At 43.5% G+C, this 21,653-nt stretch overlaps 1 protein-coding gene across 1 annotated transcript in view; it reads left to right on the forward strand.

Annotated features, from left to right (window-relative positions):
* Nucleotides 1–21,653, forward strand: part of DNAI1 (dynein axonemal intermediate chain 1) — a 139,819-nt gene that overhangs the window by 82,647 nt on the left and 35,519 nt on the right. Inside the window, exons 14-18 of the mRNA XM_038124618.1 lie at nucleotides 1,702–1,791; nucleotides 6,397–6,484; nucleotides 8,326–8,405; nucleotides 15,039–15,187; nucleotides 16,082–16,181. Coding sequence (XP_037980546.1) covers nucleotides 1,702–1,791; nucleotides 6,397–6,484; nucleotides 8,326–8,405; nucleotides 15,039–15,187; nucleotides 16,082–16,181 — 507 coding nt within the window. The remainder of the gene's footprint in view (nucleotides 1–1,701; nucleotides 1,792–6,396; nucleotides 6,485–8,325; nucleotides 8,406–15,038; nucleotides 15,188–16,081; nucleotides 16,182–21,653) is intronic.

Genomic DNA, 21,653 nt, shown 5'->3' on the forward strand with positions numbered 1-21,653 from the left:
TGATTCAAAATATGACCTTTTTTCTGTGCCCAGCATGAGGCAGATTGGACATGTCTTTGTAACCAGTGTCCCTGAGCTCTGCATTTCTCACCTTGAATTAAAACTTCTCACTACACCACCTCCTTCATCTGAAGCAGCTGCTGGTGACTATCACTGTCAGCAGTAGCTCATGATCACAGGGAGATGTTCTTGGAAAAGATATACCCAGCACATTTTGTCCACAATGGGTCAGCCTTGGCAATCACTGTCCTGTTGAACCTGCTTTTTGATCATTAATCATTTTATTCTGTGTCATATTGAATTATGCTATTCCTTTAATGCCATATAACAGAAGTAGTTTCACACAGAGACTTACAATTTCACCTGTGCACGGATACTCAAAGGTATAGACCACTCTAAGCTCTTCAGTTGTGTCTTATAGGCAAGAAACTGACATTTTGATGTATTCTCAGATGGATATCCTTTTACATTCTATTTTTCCTTCCTCAGAAAAGGAAGAAAACGTTCAGTGAAGGGTTAACTACTCTCTGCTGAGTCTCTTGCTTAATTTTCATGCTCCACGGAACTTCACAGTATAAACAATTTTACAAAAGAGAATTAACAGTTTTTCACAAGGACCTGTCACAGGAATACCCAATCTGTGTAATTAAAGTATTGAGAAGGCTGTTTGTTTTCTGGACTAGGTATGAGTTACATAAGTGGTCATGGATAGAGTATTTGGTAAGTTCTGGGGCGATCAAACTCATTTATCATGTTTATGGGATGATGTTTAGGGAACTTTATCTGCTCCACTGCTTGGACAGGAACAGATATACCTTTGAAAAGCTTCTCAGAACCTTCTAAAGTGCTTGTCCCCATCCTGATCTGACAGATGCCAACAGGAGAGTGTGCTGACAGACCCAGTGACAAGTCATTCTTTTCCCTTCAGTCTGATTGAATTCCCAGATCTGAAAATCGAGTGTTCTTAATGCTTTTGGTCTAACTGAAATGTCTCTTCTAAACTGTAAGCCATTTATCTGCGTTCTAATCTCTCCTGCTGAGCTGTCACAATCGAAAGGCAAATCTCCTTACCAGGCAGACAGATGCTCTGAAGGTGTAGGGAGGATTTCAGATTTAATGGAGAAGTTTCCATCTCCCTGAAACAGAAGTGCCCCAAGGACCCTTGTCACATGTTGCTTGCAAGGTCTTGCACGCCACATAGGGGCAGAAAGCTAGTTTGAGGTTGTCTGGCTTTAGGGTAGCCATATGGCACGGCAGTAATGCAATGGAGTAATGTAATTAGTCTAATGTGAAAGTCAGGGCTAATGCTTGGGGACCTTTGTGTGGCACCACTGGTGGTGTTTGGAGATGTCTTAGAGGTCTCTGGGGTGGTGCTGTGCCGCAGTGTAGAGGTCTGGTGCATAGCTCAGATGCCTTGTCCTTGATGGCAGTGCTCCAGTGGCCATGGGTGGGTGCCGAGCTTCCAGGTGAGGGGCTTTACTCCTGTGCTGGAGCATCCTGCAGTAAAGTCACTGACCAGAGTGCTCAGGACAGTTCTAAAACTGCTGGTGGAGATAAGTGATCACACCAGCAAGCCTCCAGAGGGCAAACCAGCTGCTCTTTAGGAAGGATTTCAGAAGACTTTGCTGAAGCTGTGGGACTCTGTCCTGCTAATGCTGAATGCCTTTTGCTGACTTTCTTCTTGTTTCTTCTTGTTTTTAGGTCAAGTGGCAGAAGGATGACATGGACAGCAATTCCAACTTCTTCTCTGTCTCCTCGGATGGGCGGATTGTTTCCTGGACTTTAGTTAAGGTAAACAGTAGGTGGCAATTTCTTTTTCCAGTCAAATTATAACCAATTGCCTCAAAAGTTCAGTGATTCATTAGTATTATTTTTATTTCTAATGAGCTTGAAAAGAAATGTTAGCAGTAGCAGCTGGTGCAATCACAGCTGGATCTGGGGCTCCACATTAAACTCTGAAATGAAGCAGAGTCAGTCTATTCATTGTCAGGACCTAACCTTCATTGTGCCTGCACCTGTAGCACCCCATGGGCCTGAAAATGAGAGATCATTTTCCTGCTTGGCAGCAGTAGGGATTCAAGCCTGGTCCTTGTTCTCACACTTTATTTGTCCCAGAAGGGTCAACTAGACACAGAACAGAATAATCTGCATTTTTTCACAGCTTCCAGATTCTCATCCCCAAAATGCTCCCCTACAGATTGCAATTTGAATTGGGAGAGGGTCAATTTAAATTTCTCCCCATGTGGGACAGAGTGAGTAGTACAAAGTTTGCATTTGCAGTGGGATGGCAGCATGCTGTCAGACAGAGGGCTTCTCCCTGCCATGACATTGGCTACTCCAATACACATCCAATACAAGTTTTTAAAACTAGTTTGCACGCCCTGCCTTTGTTCACATTTCATTTTGGAGTATGTTGAAATATGTTGATAGAAACCTAGAATGAATGTCCCAAAATGACCCTTAGATTCATGTCTCTGAATCCCAATGTGTGGGGTTTTCTGTTGGCTATTTCATTTTACAAGTAAAGATTTCAAATCTCCTGCTAAAAAATAATTGCATTGCCCTAAATATGAGTTTGAAGCAGCTGTCCCATTATTCCCCAACAAAAGAAGAAATTTCTTTACATCCTAGGATGCTCATTTTTCAATCTGTTATACCAAGGCTTGCCAGTTCTGAAATTTTTAGGCCTTGCTGCCATGGCAGGGATTAATTTCTAGCATTATATGTAAATCTTAGCCTCATGTCCAGTACAGGAACAGGAGCATCTCCTAATGAACACTGTAAGCACGGGCAGATGGCACAGATTTTGAAGTTATTTTTTTATAGACTTTGCCAGGTTCATACATGCAGCTTCAGAATGAAAAATCCCTTCTGCAAATGTATCCCAAATCCTTCTCCCAAAAGAGCTCCCTAGACAGGGACAGACTAAGAGTGTCTCAGCACTCAGATCCTGTGTTATCCCCTGAAGAGGAATGCCCAAAAGGTTTGGGTTGAAGTGGGCCATACATGCCTCCAGCCAGACACATCCAGATGAGGTGATTTGGCAGGGTACACTTACCAACTGAGCCCCAGTAACTCAGTGTGCTCAGCATGGTCCCCTTAGGAGGCAGGAAACACTGGCTGAAGTCTCTTACTTCAGAGAAATGCCACAACTGGGACAACCTAAGTGTTTGCAGATGGACTCTTATAGCAGCTCACCCAGCAGAGGGTCTTTTGCACCAGTGCATAACTGTTTCCACATAATAATCTGTGGTTTTGCTGTCCCTTGAGCACATAGATATTTCTTTCTAAGTATCCTTAGCATGACTTCTAAGATCTGCATCCACTTAGCCCACTGTCATTTCTACTCATTCCTTGCATTACTATAATGAACTTTGTCTTACCCATGTGAAAAGACAATTTTAAGGTTTTGGGGTTTTTTTAGATGAAATTACCTCTGAAATCGCCAGAACTAGTACTTACTTACTAGGCAGGGGTGGAAAACAGTGATGTTTTAGGTGTTGTCTGCTTTGAACATTTTTTTAGGGGACAGATACTCAACAGGGAAAACAAGAAACAGGATGAAATGTTTTTTAATAATCTGTCAGTTTTTTATCCAGCAAGGAGAAATGGACAATCTGCTTGAATTCCAGTTTCACAAGAGCTTTTCCTGGGTTTCATTTAGAGTAAAACTGAAGACACTCCAGACGTTTTCTATTCTACAAAACCTTGGTGCAAACAGGGAATAAATGAAAGAGTGCTTCGTTAATCTTTTTGAGAGGGCTATCCAGAAATAAAGCTTCTTCAAATGCTGTTAGCTGTTTGACACTTCCAAAGCTGAGAGCACAAAGTGAATAATTTCATTCTTTCTTCCAGCTGAATATTTGGCAAACCACACTCAAGATGTAGATAGAAGAGTTGTCAAATGTTAGCCAGGGACAGTTGATCTGCCTTGACCATAGTGGTTTTCTCTGTTAGAAATGGGCACAATCACTTTGGACAAATTTCATGAAAAAGCACATGAGTTCTGTGTAGTTAGACTGTCTTGACTTGACTTTGGGTCCTCTTAGAGGTGTAAAACATCAAGGAAGGATGCAGGACTTTGCTGCTGGAGGATTCTATGCCCCCACCTTGGGTGTACACATTACCTATCAAAAAGGAGAAATGTCTCAGCCATTTCAAAGAATTGTTTGGGATGCAGCAGGGCACTGCTTCTCAGGCTGATGCTCAGCAATCCCATGTTTGGTTAGTAGTCGTAGTTCACCCCCTCCTGTGTGACCTACAGCTAAATTACTGAACAGCTCTGGGCCTGCTTCATCACTTAAGGCTAATAAGAAATAAGGGGAAAAGAGCAGCTGTAAGGCCTGATTCACTAATGCTTGCAAAGTGCTCTGCAATTATTAGGCAGAAGCAACATATTATTGCTTGGTATTCCTGGAAGGCCAAATTGTCAGCAGGCTGTTTACTCAGAGGTATATGTGAATGGTTCTGGTGACAAAGAGCCCCAGGAGCAGAAGTGTTTTTTATGCTGTGAAGCTGGGTACAAGATAAAACCAGCACGGCAGGGAAATCTGTGCAAGCAGGGTCCTTTGTGAAGGATAGGGACTGGAGAAATTGTCCACAGGGGCCTCTGCCAGGTGAAGGTACTGGGAAAAATCTTCAGAGGGAAGCTGCAGAAAGGTGTGTGCTTAGAATGAAGGTCTCTTGAGGTTTGCCCTTCTACCAGAACACAGAGATAGTGTGCTAGCCCATCTCTGGGCATGCGGAGATCACATGTCTGTCACACTGGGTATATCAACATGACCTGCTGCAAGCAGCTCCAAAGCTGCTCTTCAAACCAGACTCATGTCTAGATCAGGCCACATGCTTCCTGGAGAGCAGGCAGACCTGGGAGCCTGAGCAGAGGCAAGTGCCTGCTTAGCTTGTCCTGTCTGCACTCCCAACAACACACCAGCACCCCTATTTGAATGTGCGGTGGAACATGCTCTGCTCCTGATTCCTCAGGGCACGGCTCTTTCCAGTTCATGCACATGTACACCAGCACATGTGGCCTCTTTCTTAGCATCTCTCCTGCCTTTACCCACTGAATCAGACTTGTAACCAACGTGCTGTAAGAGCTGCTAAGGTGGAACTCTGCAGGAGTCTGTCCTGCTTCTTGCTGCTCTCAGAGAAATTCACTGCCATCAATAGGCCAGTGCATGTGCAGCAGAGAGAATTAGTGAGACGGAAGAACATTTTGGAGTTTTGTCAGCAGGTCATGTTGATATACCCACTGTGACAGAGTAACTTTGTACCCCCAGAGTACGATAGAAATGCCTTATGGAACATTGTCCTCTCTCAACTGCAGTACTGAACAGGTGCCCACAAGATCTTCTCCCACATTCCCTAACATGGAAATTCCTGGGTTGACCTTGCCAGGTAGAATTCTTTTCCCACCTGAGTCCTGCTCTGGGCTAGGAGAAGCTTCAACTACAGCTTAATTCACTGAGCTAAGTAGTAGTGTTTCAGTGGGTATTTGCAGATTATACCATCCAGTCCACAGCCCATACTGCTCACTAATCATTAGTTGTTTGGTTTTTTTTTTATCACATAATCAGAGAATCACAGAATGGTTGGGGTTGGCAGAGACCTTTGGAGCCCCAGGGTGTTCTTACATCACAACTAACTCTATTCTACAGTGGTATTCCAACTCCCAAAGCTAGTCTGAGAATGTAACTTTCCCTCTGGTAGTTTCTTTATATTTACCTGCATTGTCTCTATTTGCATCTGTCTTTTGTCCCACTTCTACTGTAAACTCTTTGGGACACAACCTTTTGGCCCTATGTTCACTACCTTGCACAGCAGTGTCATGATAGTTCTTTAGAACTCTGCTGAGAGAAACATGAAGCAGTTTTCCCTTGGAGCAAACTGCTTGCTAGGTGTTGCTGGCATCTCAGAGCCCATGAAATTGAGAATATTTTGAACTGAGGCTGCTCTGGGGATAACAAGATGTTAAGAAGCCAGAACTGGAAAGATGATAAGTTGCTATTCATTAATGTGGGGCTTTAGTTAGCTCCCTGAGAATATAAAATATCCATCTTAAACCACACAGGGTGATTTAACTAAACACTATGATTTAAGCTGATTGTGCCAACTTTCAGTAAAAAACACTGACCCTTGAAACTCAAAATTTTCCAGGTCAAGTGCACATGTCAAGGTAATGTACCAGTGGCTCTCAGTTCCAGTGCACCAAAGCATCAGTTTCCTGAAGGCTTTGTGGAAAGCACCATGTTAGCAAGCTGCCAAAAGTGAAACATTAAGCAACTTCTGGGCAGCTTTTTTAAATTCCTCCATAAAATTTGCCATTTGAAAGTACTGAATGTCTCTGTATTGTTGCTGCAAAGCATGCTATTCATGTGGAATCTCCTCTGCCTGCAGAATGAGCTGGTTCACATGGATGTCATCAAGCTGTCAGCAGATGAAACAACGATGCAGAGGCCAGAGGGGCTGCAGCTGCAAACACTTGGTAAGAGCCCAAGTCCTTGCCATGCTGATTAATTACTGACACAAAGCCTCTAATCAGTCATTCTGGGAAATTAAATTTGGAGCAGGGTGTTGAGATGGAAAGGAGCTAAAGGAGGGTTACGCCTCCTTGCTTTCATCTTGCAGTAGGGCAAAGTCTGTCTGGAGCAATGGCCACTGAGTCAAGTTTTACTGGTTACATATTGCCTTTACTTACATGAAAAGATAAACATTATTTTAAAAAATGTCCATTTTACTGGGCTATCTCTGTGTGGATAAAGCATATACCTGTTTATGTCAAAACTCAGTTTTATTCTTATTGTCAGACATTGATCTGGACTGGCAAAATCAAGGTGAAAAGCAACCTCTGCCCTTTCCTGGGTGCACAGTTTACCCAGCCAGCTTTGGGATGTGTCTCATCGAGTTTGGGCTCTGTAAAAACACAGTGTCTATTCTGAGCTACTATGTTATGCTCCCTCCATACAAAGTGAAGTCAGTGCAGTCCTTCTAGGCTGAATCTTCTCGTCCTGATCATCCTGCGCTTGAGACAGAATGGGATGAGTCAGCTCTGGAGGTCCTGAACACAAGAAGTCCTTGAGGAATCCTCTTATCATCCTTCTACACCTGCTTTTGGCTGAGAAGATGGAACCTCTGTTTGGAGGAGGGCCTTGCTCTGCTTTTAAGGATTGCTGTGTTTCTAGGCTAGTAACTGCTGAACAGTCTGTGGGAAGCTTTGCAGTGCCACAATAGGTGGCAAGAAACCAGCTAAAGCAGCAGACTGCAGAACTCTCAGGGCTCTGGGATTATTTGTTAGTGTTACTGGGAAATGGATTTTCAAAGACTTGTCTTGAATATTAAACAATCTATTTGAATGTTAAAAATGCAGATGGTATTAGAGAGTTGAAATTATCCTAACAATTCCTTTGAGAACTACATTTTGTTAATGTTAAAGACATAATGCTTGAGACGACTGCCTGTGCAGAAGTTTCTGTAACTGTGTGCTTCTGAGCCTTGTCTGCTTGTTCCTTTTTCTCATCTGATGGTAGCTGTGGGTATCCCTGCTGGTAGGGACAGCCTCAAGTATCTCTGGCACTCAACAGACATCCCATCTCCTGTTCAAGAACCCTGCTGAAATCTTCTTTCACCAACATGTGAAATGGCTTTCTTGGATGGTGATGCATCTGCCTCAGGAGCAGAAGCCACAAAATCTCAATGAGTCACATCCTGTTTGTGGTTGACACCTGTTTTAAACATAGTTCACAATGTTGCACAATTCAGGGCTTTTGACATTAACAGGATCCTTCTGTCCCTAGCAGAGGATTTCTTCCCAAATCACATTCTTTGCTATTGGCTTTACTGAAGTGAGCCTGCTAAATGGATACTGAATTAAGGGGGAAAAAAAAGCACAGGGAGGTATGATGGATTGTTTTCTCACTGAGCTCTTTTATGCATAGGAAACCACTTAAATTTTTGTGGATACTAAACAAAGAGAAAAGATCTTTTCTTCCCCAATAGTAAGTGGCCAGATCCTCACAATATTTATGTTTGCACCAGGTATTTTTGACTCTTAGTAAAATGATTCCTAGGCTAAAGTGGTTTCTGGTTACTTTTGGTTTTTTCAGTACCCTTTTACATGTCTCTGGGGTGGCTGTTCAAATTGCAGGTCTTGTGGACATGCACAGCTTGGAAAGTTTAGCAGAAGGGATGTCTTTGATTTATTTTGGGAGCTTCTGGCTAATAAATCACTTCTGAAAACACAGGCAGTGTGTGTTTACCATAGGCAGGAAGCATGTTTTGGCCAGCTGAACCAATTCTCTATGTGACAGACCTTTTTTTTGTTAACAGGCAGTGGGATATCCTTTGATTTTCACAAAAAGATAGACTATTTGTTTCTCGTTGGTACTGAAGAGGGCAAGATCTATAAGGTAAAATGTTTTTCTTTATCCTTTGTTTTACATCCCCTGACCCATGTGTGTCTTTCATGCTCATCATCTGAACTGTTTGCTCAGGTGGTAACAAAGTACATCTTCAGAGCCTGGTCCTGCCCTGGGATGCCTGTGGTGAGCCTGAGACCAGAGCAGCACTGCAGAGGGTCGCAGGGAGCTCTCTGCACAGACCCAATTAAGACCCTATTTTGCAGAAATTTTTTTTCATGCAAACTGCATCCCAGAAAATGCTTTGCAGATTGCAGCTGTGCAAGTGAAGTGCTAAGTAGGATCAGAGCAGAAGTTAAAAGGCATTGATCATCTGTCCCCATGACTGCGTGGAAATGGCAGGAAAAGTATCAGCTCTTTTCCTTTTTAGACTTGTTATCCTGGGAGCAGTGAGACTAATGAATTTCCTACGGATTAGCGTCCTGCAGCCCTTCCTGTCCACAATCTCATAGAATCATAAAATCATTTTGGTTGGAAAAGACATCTAAGATCTTTCTAGATCCTTCCCCAGTCCCACTTTCTCCTTGCTCTCCTATCTCCAGTCCAGTGCTACATACCCAAAACTTTCTCCTCCTGACCACCCCACACTGTTCCCAGTGATCCCACCTCCACACTATAACCCTTGTTTCCTGCAGACAGTGCTGGCTACCTCCCCTGCAGTGCCCTCCTGCAGCCTGGTGCCTTGCTTCCCAGTGCCAGGCAGGAGCTGTCAGCCAGCCAGCTCCAGCCGTGTGGTGAGTGCAGCAGCCACACCGTGCTTGCCCTTCCCACACTGGGGACACTGCCCATATGTTTTGTCCTCTCTGGCCATTGCTTTTCACAGAATGTGGAAGACCTTAATGTTACCACATCCCACATGCAGCCAGCTTTGGCTGAAAATGCCAGTGAGGGCAAAAGTTGTTTGTGAAGAGAGACGAGCACGCAGAAGGACACAGGCATCATGTTTTCTTGAGAAATTGAGTTAAAAATAGGAAGTTTTGAGTTCTGCTGTATTTAGCCTTGAAAATAAAGCCAGTAGTGCCTTCCTAATACAACTGTTATTTGCACAGCATTCCTCTGAGCTGGCTCTGGGGCTCTGTTAAGTCTGTAGCCACAGCCCTTCATCGTGGGGGTGTGGACAATCAGCAGGAGGCTGACCTGCAGAGCAGTTGCATCCAGCCATCCCTGGAGGATGATCTCAACACCTTCCCCCATATTCCACCTGACAAACAAACCTGAAACACAATAACAACCCAAAGGAAATCATATCCTGAAATCAGCATCAATCATTTAGGCAAGATGTGCTTAACAAATATGTATTCCTTGCACAGGAATGATGCTGATTGAAATCTCTCCCTCTGCCAGGCAGTATCTAGGGAGGATTTCTAAATGGTGCTCACTTGCTTTGGACAAGATAGGTACAGAAGGGAGGTGGGAGGAGTGGGCAGCTGAGCTGTTGGCAGTGGGCAGTGGGTAGGTGCACTGTCTTTTTGTTGGTACTTTCAGAACACAAAACATCCATACAGTCATGGGCAGATGTTCTGAGTTGTCCAGTCACCCACAAGAGTTGGTGCCCTGGGTATTGAACTCTAAATTGATGGCTACTGTTGTGCTTAGTCCTGATCAAAAGGCAGTAAGGAACTACAGGTTTTAAATTCCTCTGTGTTTGGGTGAGTGATGAATGTAGGTGAGTGTGGCACTGTATGTCAGTGTGAGATGGAGGCCATCAGGAAGAATATTCATGGCTGAGTTACACAAGAAATTAAACGCTTCATAATGGAGCACTGGTCAGGAGACAATGTGGCATTGAAAAACCTGTAGGTGTTTCTGCCTTAGATCATCTTCAGTGAAACTAGAACTAGGATGGGGTTTTAACATAAGAAGTGATCCCAGCCATGAAGCTATGCAGATATTTTAGCATTCTTGTGTGGACAAATGTGGAGAGACACTGATACACAGCATCTGCCCTTTCATTGTCAGGGTTACTGGTAAGCAGCATTGGTGAGCCTCAGTGAAAAGTGACCATTCTCACATTGTGCTGCACAGCCACATAAAATCTTGCTGTTCCCACAGGCAGGAAGAGCCTGTCTTCAATCTGACTGTCGGGGTCAACACAGGGAAGAGAAATCTTGTGTGTAGCATGAGCAGGCTTTTACAGTATCTACAAAAAACACGGGGAGGAGTTCACTCTTAGCATCCCCCAAGAGCTTGCTACAAGCAGTTTCAAAAGTTTTGGGGTCAGCTGCTGCTCCAGACATTTCTCAAAGAATACCACACACCTTCATCACATGCTTCACTGAAACACTGCACATCTGAACCCCTTACTGGAGCTGCCCATGGACTGCCTCCTGCAGCCTTGCTCCACTTGGATGCTGGGAACAGGGACAGTCCCACAGTAGCCTGAGCAGCTCTCAGCTCCTGTGGCTGCACTCCTGAGCAGGAGTCAGCTGCTCAAACCTCTGTGCTGCACTTGCATCTTGAGTGAGATGGACAGACTCCTCACGTGCTGTCTGAGCCATGGATCAAACCCGGGCTGCTGTCCCCATGGACTAAATTTTAGATTACTTATTAAATAAATTGGAAAGTGAATTCCAGAGGAACTTTTTTTTTTTATTATTATTTCCCCAGAAAACAGGCATGCCCACAAATAGCATGATAATATGTTAATTCTTTAGCTGCAGAACAATTATGGTGAAGTTCTGAAAATGGCTTCGTTAATAGTGTTTCGGAAGCCAAGAAATCATTATCTAAATTACACACAGACTAATCTGTTGCCCTTTTTTGTAGAGGAGAAACTGTTTCTGCATTAATATGATTCTGTAACACAATTCTGAATGCTTTTTTTGCATATCTTACTTGCTGTTTAGGAATTGTTCAGCTTGACATCAAAAAGAATGGTCTCTGAGATTCATGTTGAAACATTGTGACTCTAAGTCTCTGGTCAGAATAACTTCCAATAAACAGGCCTTCAATAGAAAAATTGTGAGGAAATTTGAATTTACTCATGTAAGAAAGACTTTTGGTTTTTTTAGTTTTTGTTAGTTTTTCTTGAGAGTAACAAATGAATATAATAAAACCTAGTGCAAGACTGAATAGAAGAAAATGTTATTCTAATTTTAAACAAAACTAATTTCACTCATACTCATTCTCTTTTACTGTGTACCAGAACATTTGTGTCTTTCTGGTCAGGACAGGATTATTATAATTATTATTATTATTATTATTATTATCATCATCATCATCATCATCATCATCATCATCATCATCATCATCATCATCATCATTATCCTTATCATCATTATCATTATTACAGATGACAAAGGATGGTGGTTGTTGAATCCTTATCATATCACTTGAAATTTCCCTAAAACAGGATGACAAACTGTTTTCTGGACAGGCTCTGACTTCCAGTGACCCTTTAGTAATAGAGAAATCATTTGCCTCAGTGTTTAGCCTTGCTTTGTATTAGGCAAAGTTGTTTTCCTTGTCTGAATATATTATGGTTTGAGTTCTGCTCTTCATCTTCTCATCACCTTATCTTTGGGGCTTCTGTCTGTGTTCTGTCTGGTTGTCTAGTTCCTGGACTGACTGAATTTTTCATCAATTTCCACAGAGTCTTTCTCTTACCATTCCCTACTGTTCCTCCCTATGTGTTCATGTGCCTTGGTTTCTGCTTGTGAGCCTTTCTGCAAATATCAGCATTTCTGTTACAGATCTGTATAAGCAGTCACTGAGCTAAAACCAGGAGAGCATCTGGTGTAGCTAGTGGCAGCCTGAACACCACAACATGGGACACGTTTGTGTCTGGTTTCTAAAGAGCATCTGGATGTCCTGAGCTGCCTGAAAGTGCCAGTTGGGCAGTACTGCCTTTCTGTTGCCAGATACAAACCTTCTCTGAAAAAGATTGCTCTTGGATTTCTGTATTGCGTAGATTCTCTGTATTCCTGTTAGTGAACTGAAGAAACTCTCTGCCTTATAAGGACAGTAATAACCACCAATTCACCAGGTATGTGGGGGAGTTTTGTGTCAGACTAACGTCTAGCATAAACTGAAGTGCTATTGATGAAGATTATTCATAAGTTTTGTGTCCTCAGAGTTCTTCTTTTCTCCCAGTATTCCTCCCCCATGTTTTGTAGCCTTGTCAAGAGTCGTCTTTGACTGGTTTCCTGTATTGCCATAGACGTATTTTTGCATTTCTGTCTCATCATAAAAATATTGTTTACCATTCAAACATGTCTACCATCATTTAAGTAGGAGAAAAACACTCCGAGCAAATTTGAGCAGTGCTCTAGAAGATCAGAGAGGCTGCACAAATTCCTTCTCTCTGAATCTAGTCATCCTCTTCAAAGCTCTCCTGTCAGGACATAGGTGTCACATATTCCAGTGGTTCTGTTTTCATACTGACATAGATAATAATTGTAGGGTTCTTGAACTGAGTAGTAGGGAAAGACGTTGCCAGCAGTTCTAGTTAGCTCAGAAACTGTTTTTATTCATTAAAGTAATATTTCTTTTCTGAGCTTTTTCTCAAGTTTGTGGTGTCTCTTCAAAATGCATCTTGGGAAGAAAGCAGCCCTGTCTTGCACTCAGAGATAATGATAAGGGTTGTGGTTAATGCGGTGTGGGGCTGGCAGGCACTGCCAGAGCACAGTGGATGCCTTTAGGCTAAAGCACACATGCAAGGTTCATTTCTCACAAGGGACACAGGTGGGAGTCTGCCCTACAAAAATCTTTTTGCTGCTGATTTCATAGGAAAAAAAGGTGGATCCCTTTCCTGTTATGGAGATTGCAAAGGCAGTTCTGTAGATCAACACATCCCAGAGCACGATGGATCTCCTGTACCAGTGCCCAGAGAGCTGCACTGATCAAGGGCTTAGCCCCCACAAGCCTTTGAAAACAGGGCACTGAGCATTACAGTTCTGTTGGAGGTACACAAATCTGGTTAACATCTCACTCTTCTTCGAAGTTTTCAGGTACTAGGGAATCCTGCACTTGAAAGGACAGATGGACAAAGCAGCTTCACTCATGTGTTAATTACTTGTGATCCATCCTGTCTGTTTCCAGCAAAGTGACTTTCAAAACAAGCCAAGTACTGATTTTCCTGATGGCTGAACATTAAGAATTATGAAGTAATGTTATGAAACATGGCATTAAAGGAGATTTCTGTCCTACAATTAAATGCAGGGGCAGCAACACAGTGTATGCAGTGAACTACTAGCATTAGTAAATCTCAATGGGACAGGAGCCACTTTCTTGTTTACATTTCCTACCACAACCAGGCTCTCAGGGATGTAGGAGCTGCTACTGTGGGAATGGTTTAGCACACTTATTGCAGTGCCTCCACCAGTGAACAGTACCCAGACAGTAAGTGTCAATAAACAGTTGTAGTAAACTTAACTTGTAATAAACAGTTAAGCCTTAAGATTAGTTAGATCTTTGGTTTGCAGGGGTTAAAGTCACACTTCAGCAATGCTGCTGCTTGGGCAGATGATGTGGTGCTGCATTCAGTGGAGAGTAATGAAAAGTCATTGTTGTGACAGTAGTGAGGCAAACCAGCAGAAAATCCTGAAACTAACTCCAAGCTGCTGTATGAATACAGCTTGTTTGAGAACACAAGCAAAAGGGTGTTTCATGTGAGATGGAGTCTCTGTTGCTAGTAAAGGAAGCCTCTAACTTGCTTGGAGGGAAGGAGGTTTGGGAAGCATAACCTAAAATTTCCATGTACACAGAACTGACAGGATCTGGATGAAGTCCCCTTGCAGCTAATTAGATTGTAATTTCTCCCTGCTTCATAAGCTCACACACAAAGTGACTTTTCCAAGGGTCCCAAATGTTTTCCTTTCCCAGCTCTTAAAGACATCCTTCATTTTGCAATTCAGCAGCACCCACAGCTGTGATGCTGCTTGTCTGACCCTTGCATGTCTGTGTAGGCATTGTCCAGTTCACAGGCTGCAGTGGGGCCCCCTGGCCTGTCAGGGACATGCCTGAGTCCTGGACAGCCTCTGTGGCTCTCACACTGCTCTGGAAAGTCTCAAGTGGCAGAACAGAAAGAGCTGCAGAGTCAAATGATGGGACAGGCTGTCTGAGCAGGCTGTCCAGGGTGGTGACAGGAGAGGACTTAGAGCATCTTTCCAAAGTATTTAGAGTCAAAGGCACTGGTAAGACATTCTCGTGCTGAGGGCACTGTTACTGGAGGTTTTAACTGTGGCACTTCAAATGCACACAGTGCTGTGAGCATTTGTGCTTCTGAGCAGTACACGGTACTGTGAGCACACAGTGCTCCTGAGCAGCACAGGGACATTCTCCCCTGCCTTTCTTGTGAACCTTTTATGCCGGAGAAGCACAGCAGGAGCCCAGGCTGGCAGCAAGGCAATATAGCTCCCACAGTGGAGAATGGTCTCTGGGGCCTGGCTGTTTCAATCCAACCAGACAACTTCAATTCCCATCTCTGTGTGTGGCAGAGGAGAGCAAGAAGTTGCCTGCAAGTGGGGTGAAACAGCATGTGCTAAATTATTGATTTTCTGTAGCATCTCTGGGTACCAGCCACCTCTTCCCAGCCAGCCCAGAAGATCCTGAGAGGCCGCACAAGTAATCAGAGGCATCTTCCTACGTGAATTTAAGATTACTGAATAGTTCTTTCCATTGCAGTGTTCAAAAAGTTATTCAAGCCAGTTTCTGGATGTGTTTGAAGCCCATCACATGGCTGTGGACACAGTCAGCTGGAATCCCTTCCATTTGAAAGTCTTCATTTCCTGCAGCTCTGACTGGACAGTCAAGATCTGGGATCACACCATCAAGTAGGTCCTGCCAGGTCCTGGTGTGGGTGAGGAGGTCCAGCCTGACATGCCAGCAGCACACATTGACTCTGCTTATACCTTAATCTCAGTTTCCTCCCCAGGTGTTGATAATGCTAATTGCTTTTTTATTTTTTGTACTCAGATTTGTACTCTCCAGGTATGAGACATAAGATATAGTATCGGCTGCTCCAGTAACTTGCCAAGCATAGTCAGCCCAGAGCCTGACTGCTTTACTTCAGATCTGGCTTCCTGCAGGCAGGACCTACTGTGGCAGAGGAATGCTACAGAGAAATGTCAGGGAGTGGTTTCTAGCTTCAGGGGCCAGAAACCTCCTAAGAGGCAGAGAAGAAAAAAAAAAAAAAACTGGAACATTTTAAAACATAGAATGAAGTTCAGGGTTAGTGGTTAAGGAATGTCTGGTTTCAATCAGGAAATTGATTTTGTTGTAAATCAGAGTCACATATTTCCTGTTGCCAATACTGCTCTAATATTCAATGTTGTTGTCCGAAGTCCAGATAATTTTTTCCCATATGATTATTAATATCAACCAGAGAGACTCCATCTTGCTGTGTGTTGGGAAGAAGTTTTCAAAATGCTTTCAGAAAGAAAGAAAGAAAGAAAGAAAGAAAGAAAGAAAGAAAGAAAGAAAGAAAGAAAGAGAGAAAGAAAGAAAGAAAGAAAGATGCTACCTCACTTCTCATTGCAACAGGTCAAATCCTGATCCATTTGTATTAGTGCTCAGCTTTGCCTTAGACTCAGACCCTGGCTGTTATCTGACGTAGAAAAATACCCCATCTCCCACTTCTGCAACAGCCAAATGTTCATAGCTCAATGTTACACTTCCAGAGTGGCATGTGTTTACATGAATTCTTCTCTCTGTGTCTTTTTTTATAGGACTCCATTGTTTGTTTATGACCTGGGTACTGCTGTAGGGGACGTTGCGTGGTCTCCTTACTCCTCCACGGTGTTTGCTGCAGTCACCATTGATGGCCAGGTGAGAGGCTGGGAACAACACTGCTCTGATTCGAGCTGAGAGAAAGTCAAAGGAGATTAGGGCTGAGCACGGGAAGGGGCCAGCCCAGTCCTGGCCAGGCATATCAGGGAGCCACCAGCAGGAACCCACCCTTTCCTATGCTTTCCTGCCTTTGGCATGCACATCCCTGGGCATTAATCGCTCAGTCCTTCTCAAAGTAGGTGTTGCAAATGCATACTAGTCCCTGCCTGCTCTCCTGTTAACCATGTGAGTGCAGGTGTGCAGCTTGCACATGGTTATGCATGACTAAAACACTGAACTTCTTCAAAATGAAATCCCCAGTACATCCCTGGGGATGGAGACGTAATGTTCCAGATCAGAACTCCCCTATACGAGCTGACAGCAGGGCATTGGTTCTGAAATTTTAAGGTGCAGAGCAACAGTAGAATAAAGTGGTTATATACTTATACTGATATTTAAAAATCATTTATAGTAATATGCCCAGGGTCAGCCAATAGATTCTAGTTAAATAAAATCAACATTTTTCCACCATGTGAGGCTGTCTCTAAGAGTAATAGTTTGGTAATGAACTCTGTAGACCAGTCCTAATACTGGCATGATGGCAGTTATATTTTTGCCTCTAGCTGGGTATTGCAGTAGCTCAGATGGTTAATTTGGGCTTGGCAAGTATCCAGGACATGCAGCTATCCATCAATACTTGTTGAATACTTTAAGAGCACATTGCTCTAACACCATGAGCTTTATGTTTAGCTGGTATAAACTAGAAAGTCTGTGCAGTTTGGCCAGAATTTCTCTAGCAAAAGGGTAGCCTTTATGCATCCCTATCATTGAATTGATGCCTTGGCTTCCTTATTGTAGTTTAACCTTTATGTTATAGCAAGAAAATAATTTCACTGGTACACTGCCTTGGGCTGTGAATTTGTCTCTCCTAAGCAATAAAAATCTCTTCACTGGGTCACCTGCTCTCCCTGGAAAGCTCAGGATGCCACAGCCTACGGAATGTTGATGCTCTTCCTTCACAGCCAGGGTCAGGATCGGGTCCTTCTTTCATGAATCTATCTGTCCCCAGTCTCCCATACACCAAATGAAGGGCCTGCATGAAGGCAGTGAGTGTATTCAGTGCATCAGTCACATCCTCGGACTTGTTTTCCACAAGTGACATTGGGTGTGCAAGGGCTCTGCTGGCAGTCACAGCTTTGATTGAGTGCTAGGGTAAGCAGGGCTGAGAGCTGTGGGTACCCCAGCTATGTCCTGGTGCTAACTGTGCGGAAAAGGATGGAGATGTCTGCAGGCAGGGATACATGCTGGGCAGCATGAACAGATAGAGGGTAAACACTGTGTGTACTTGGATTTCCTACTCACGTGGTCAAGTTTTGGCAGTGAGGTCCTCTCTGGAGATGCCTCATGCCACTTGAGTTCTTTCTCAGAGCTTTACCTACTGCAGAGAAACTGTTGTGGTCTTGGTGCTGTGGGGTCTTCTCATCTCACCCTCAGCTTGTCCTAGCCACATTAGCCACAGCTTCCATGGACCTGGAGTCTATATAAGGCTACTGATAAGGCACAAACCTGTTTGAGTTGGCAGCACTGCACGACGGTATCTCACTTGGTTATTCTTGCATCTAATTCAGTAATCCTAGATAGAACCTAATTTAACTGAATCTAATTCTGCTTTATGCCTTCTATCCCAAACTCTCAGAAGAGTGGCCATCAACCAGGAGCAGTCCAAAACTGGGCTGGCTAGCAGGACAGGTCCAGGCAGGAGCTGCCTTCCTATTGCAGCAGGCTGGCCAGGGCTGATGCTGATGGGAATACTGGGTCTCTCTGTTAACTACTAACCATGCTGGCTGCAGCAGGGTGTGTCTGAGACATAGCTTAGTTGCTATTATTGAACAGAACCTTCTAGATCTGCAGTGGAAGTGGAATACATAGTTGTTTACAGCCTCTTCTATTCTGGACATACTCCACTTCATAGCAGAGTGCACTTGTGAATAACTCAGTGCCTCGCAAAGGGCAAGCTCCATTAATGCCGGGGAAAAAAATCTGCATTAACAGGATGTTCTATGATTCTCCAGAACAGAAAAATACAGAACATGAAGCCAGAAAATAAAACACTAAAGGCCTCCTGTTTGCAAACAACCTCTGTCTTGGCATCTGCACATAATGGTGCCTGCAAAATTTGAAGGTTGCCTGGAGGTGGTTTTAAAATCAGGCCCTAATTGCAGTCTTCAAGAGATACGTGGCATGTTCTGGTGGCACTTTTCTTTTTTCAAGCTGATGCTGTATGTCCAAAATGTGTATGAGCCCCTTAAGATTTACTTGGAAATTGGGGCATTTTAGTATATAAAAATCTCTCAATCCCGGTGAATCCAGGAGGTAGGGATTTAATAAAAGCTGTAAATATCAGGGTCATTATGATAAAATGTGTTTGTTGGCAGCTGGGCATCTGCTTTGGACAGCAGTGCTCTTCATAAATAACCCAAGTGTGCACATTCCACCACTGGTGCAGTGGATAATAACTGCTGCTATTGCTCTCCATCATGTTCTGGTTAATTCCTTAGTTTCCTGCTCTGCTTGCTGATAATTTTATTTCAGAAAGCTCATAAACAGGGATTCATAAAAGAGAACACCTTGTGTTGTAGATGGTAAAAGCCTGACAGGAAGAAAAAGGCTAGCTGGGATGAGAGACCCACTTTGGAAATAAAAAAAAAATTGGAGGTGGATTTGAATATCTGGACACTTCCATTTAGAGTACAGGAAATGTGGAGATATTGGCCAGCTTATTGTAAGGACAGAGGGCAGAGAAATGGAAGGGATTTCATTCAATCCTGCAGCATTTATAAGTATTTGCTTTCGGGAGTTTGCTGTAAGTCCATCTTAAACTTACATTTAAAGTATAAAAAAATAATTGAAACATGTAGAACTGGGATTCATACCGAAATTTCCTCTTGGAAAGTCTTCTTTTACTTACTTTCATTAAAGCAGGAAATGGTGTTGACATTTCCTCCACGTCTGTGTGTGCAGAATTCGTGCGTGAATTGTTACACTTCTTAAAAAAGCCAAAGACTCATATCACAAATGTCCCCCTGGCTGGATCCCAGGCTGTGGGCCATAGCTGCCCTAAGCAATGGGTGTGATGGTATGGTCAAGCTGGGTTTCTTCAGCCTGGAGAAGGAGACCAGCAGCCTGACAGTACCTTCAAGGAGGTCACTGAGTAGTTCGAGCCAAGATTTTCACAGCAACACATTAAGTGATGATGACACACAGCAGCTGAAGTGAGTTGAAATGAGGGGTTTGGGCTGGATATATGGAAAAAATTTTAGCTCTGAAGGCAGTCAGATAGTGAAATAACTTGCTCAGAGAATCTGTGCTGTTTCTGTCTGTGTAAGGCTTCAAGACCAGATTGGACAGAGCCCTTAAAAACCACATCTGTCCTCAGAGCTGACCCTTTTTTAAGCAGAAGGTTAGAGTCTTCTGTGAGTCCCTTTCAACCTGAAGTGCCTTCTAATCCCATGACCCTGTGAAATGTCCTGTGTGAAAAGGAGGATCCCGGGGGTTTTACCACAGGCTTGTACACAGTACAAGTCCATTTTCTGTCATGTTTTTGTCGGCTACTGTGTTATTCATTATTAGTGCAGCAAGAGGAGGGTCCTGTTATAACCATCTGTAGTAAATATTGATAGCCTCAAGATAAATGCCATCCCAGTGCTCACTCTGCAGAGAAAACTGGTCAGACATTTGCTCCAGGGCTTTTCCCCATTAGTGAAACTGTTGACCTTTCGAGATGTGAAATACTTTAAACAACCCAAACCTTCAGGAAGTTAGTTAATGGTTTGTGCTGCTGCTCAGGAAGCAAGTGTGCTCTTTCCTACTTATATAAACCGATTTTACTGTTTGTACAACTGTTTTGAATGTGAAGCCTTGGAGACCAGCTTTCTGTTGAATCTAACTCACAGGATAACATGCCAAGGTTATTCTGCCAGCTGGTCTTGATGCCATCCTTTCTCAGTGAAGAGAGAAGCACTTGCTTAGTGCTGGCACATGTGTGAGTGTACACAGAGGAATTTGCAGAAACTTGCTGCCCATTTAGCATGGACTTGAAGCAAAAGCCAAACTCTGTCTTTGAAGCATGAATGATTTTGCAGACAAGAGGCTTAAGCCTTTCAGGCTTGCAAATATTTACCTGGGTATTTTTGACTCAGTCCTGCCTCTCCTTGCAGGGCATGAATCAGGGGTGCCAGCAGGCCTCTCATCTGCTGCTACTTTTGCCCAGTGTGTTGGGGCAGTGAACGTGACTACAAATGCCCTTGCTGCATTTGAATCTTTCCTCCTCCCCTTCTGCAGTAGCCCCGGGGGATTATCCATACCTTATGGGGCTACCACTAGCTTTGCAGGGCTGGGACAAGGTCTTTCCTGGCTCTCAGCACCATGACCAGGGCGATTGCAGGGGTGTAAAGACACTGAATGAGCATAAGTCCCTTTGCCATCACCCAAAAGGACCTTTGAGTAGGCTGAAGCAGGTGGGAGCTTTCTTAAAATGGCCTTGAAATTGTATTTGCAGCACAAGTGGCTGTTTCTTGTAAAACTGTTCATTTTCTTCTGCTGCAAAACCTAAAAGGCTCATTCTTATTCCCTGCTGAATCTTTGAGATTGATGTGGACTGCTGGAGAGTCAGCTTTAGAACAAGGGCTGGTGGCATGTCAGTGCTCAATGAGATAGATGGTCAGAGTCCCAAAATTAATGCTGCCTTCACTTTGTGCCAATTAGAGTCTTCCCCATTCTCCTCCCTCTGCCACCAGACTCTTTGTACATCAGCATTTCTCTCCACTAGCAGCTATTTTTAGGGAATAAAGCTGGCCTGGACAACTGGTTTACTATGGCAGGCTCTGAGCCCTCACTTCTATAGTGATGCAGCCCCCATCCCATCATAGCATGCTCTAGTGGTCTCCAAGCCTCAAAATGAGCATCAGGCATCTCAGGATACTACTGCTCCCTCGCATCCATTAGCTACTGATTGCAGGTGAGGTGACTTTATCAGCACTGTAGCTGGTTTCAGTACAAAGTCAAATTTAAACCCCTTTTGTCGATGGCTTTGCAGGATTTTTTTTTTTTTTATAGAGAGGCTTACAGGCCAGTTTTTCAATACTAAAGCCATTGCTCTTTCAGATTATGAAATATGGCATTTTGACAAAACTGATCCGCTGAGATTACCTAGTTCATTCAGGCACACAGGAACCAAGTTTGCCTTTTTCTGCTTCATGGATGTATAAATCAAAAAAATTACTTCTACAGCATCTCAAATGATTTTTTGTGTTGATTAATCTGTTAGGCTTTGCATGAAGACCTACTGGGGGCTCAGAGTCCATCAGGAGAATCTGCAAGAGTTCATAAAGCTGCCCCTTTCTGCTCTTAATTAATTTATTAATTCGCTGCTAGGAATGGCTCCTCACTTAGGTTTGAATTTGCAAGTTTGGA

Source organism: Motacilla alba, chromosome Z, assembly GCF_015832195.1.
Source record: "Motacilla alba alba isolate MOTALB_02 chromosome Z, Motacilla_alba_V1.0_pri, whole genome shotgun sequence".
Taxonomy (NCBI): Eukaryota; Metazoa; Chordata; class Aves; order Passeriformes; family Motacillidae; genus Motacilla; species Motacilla alba.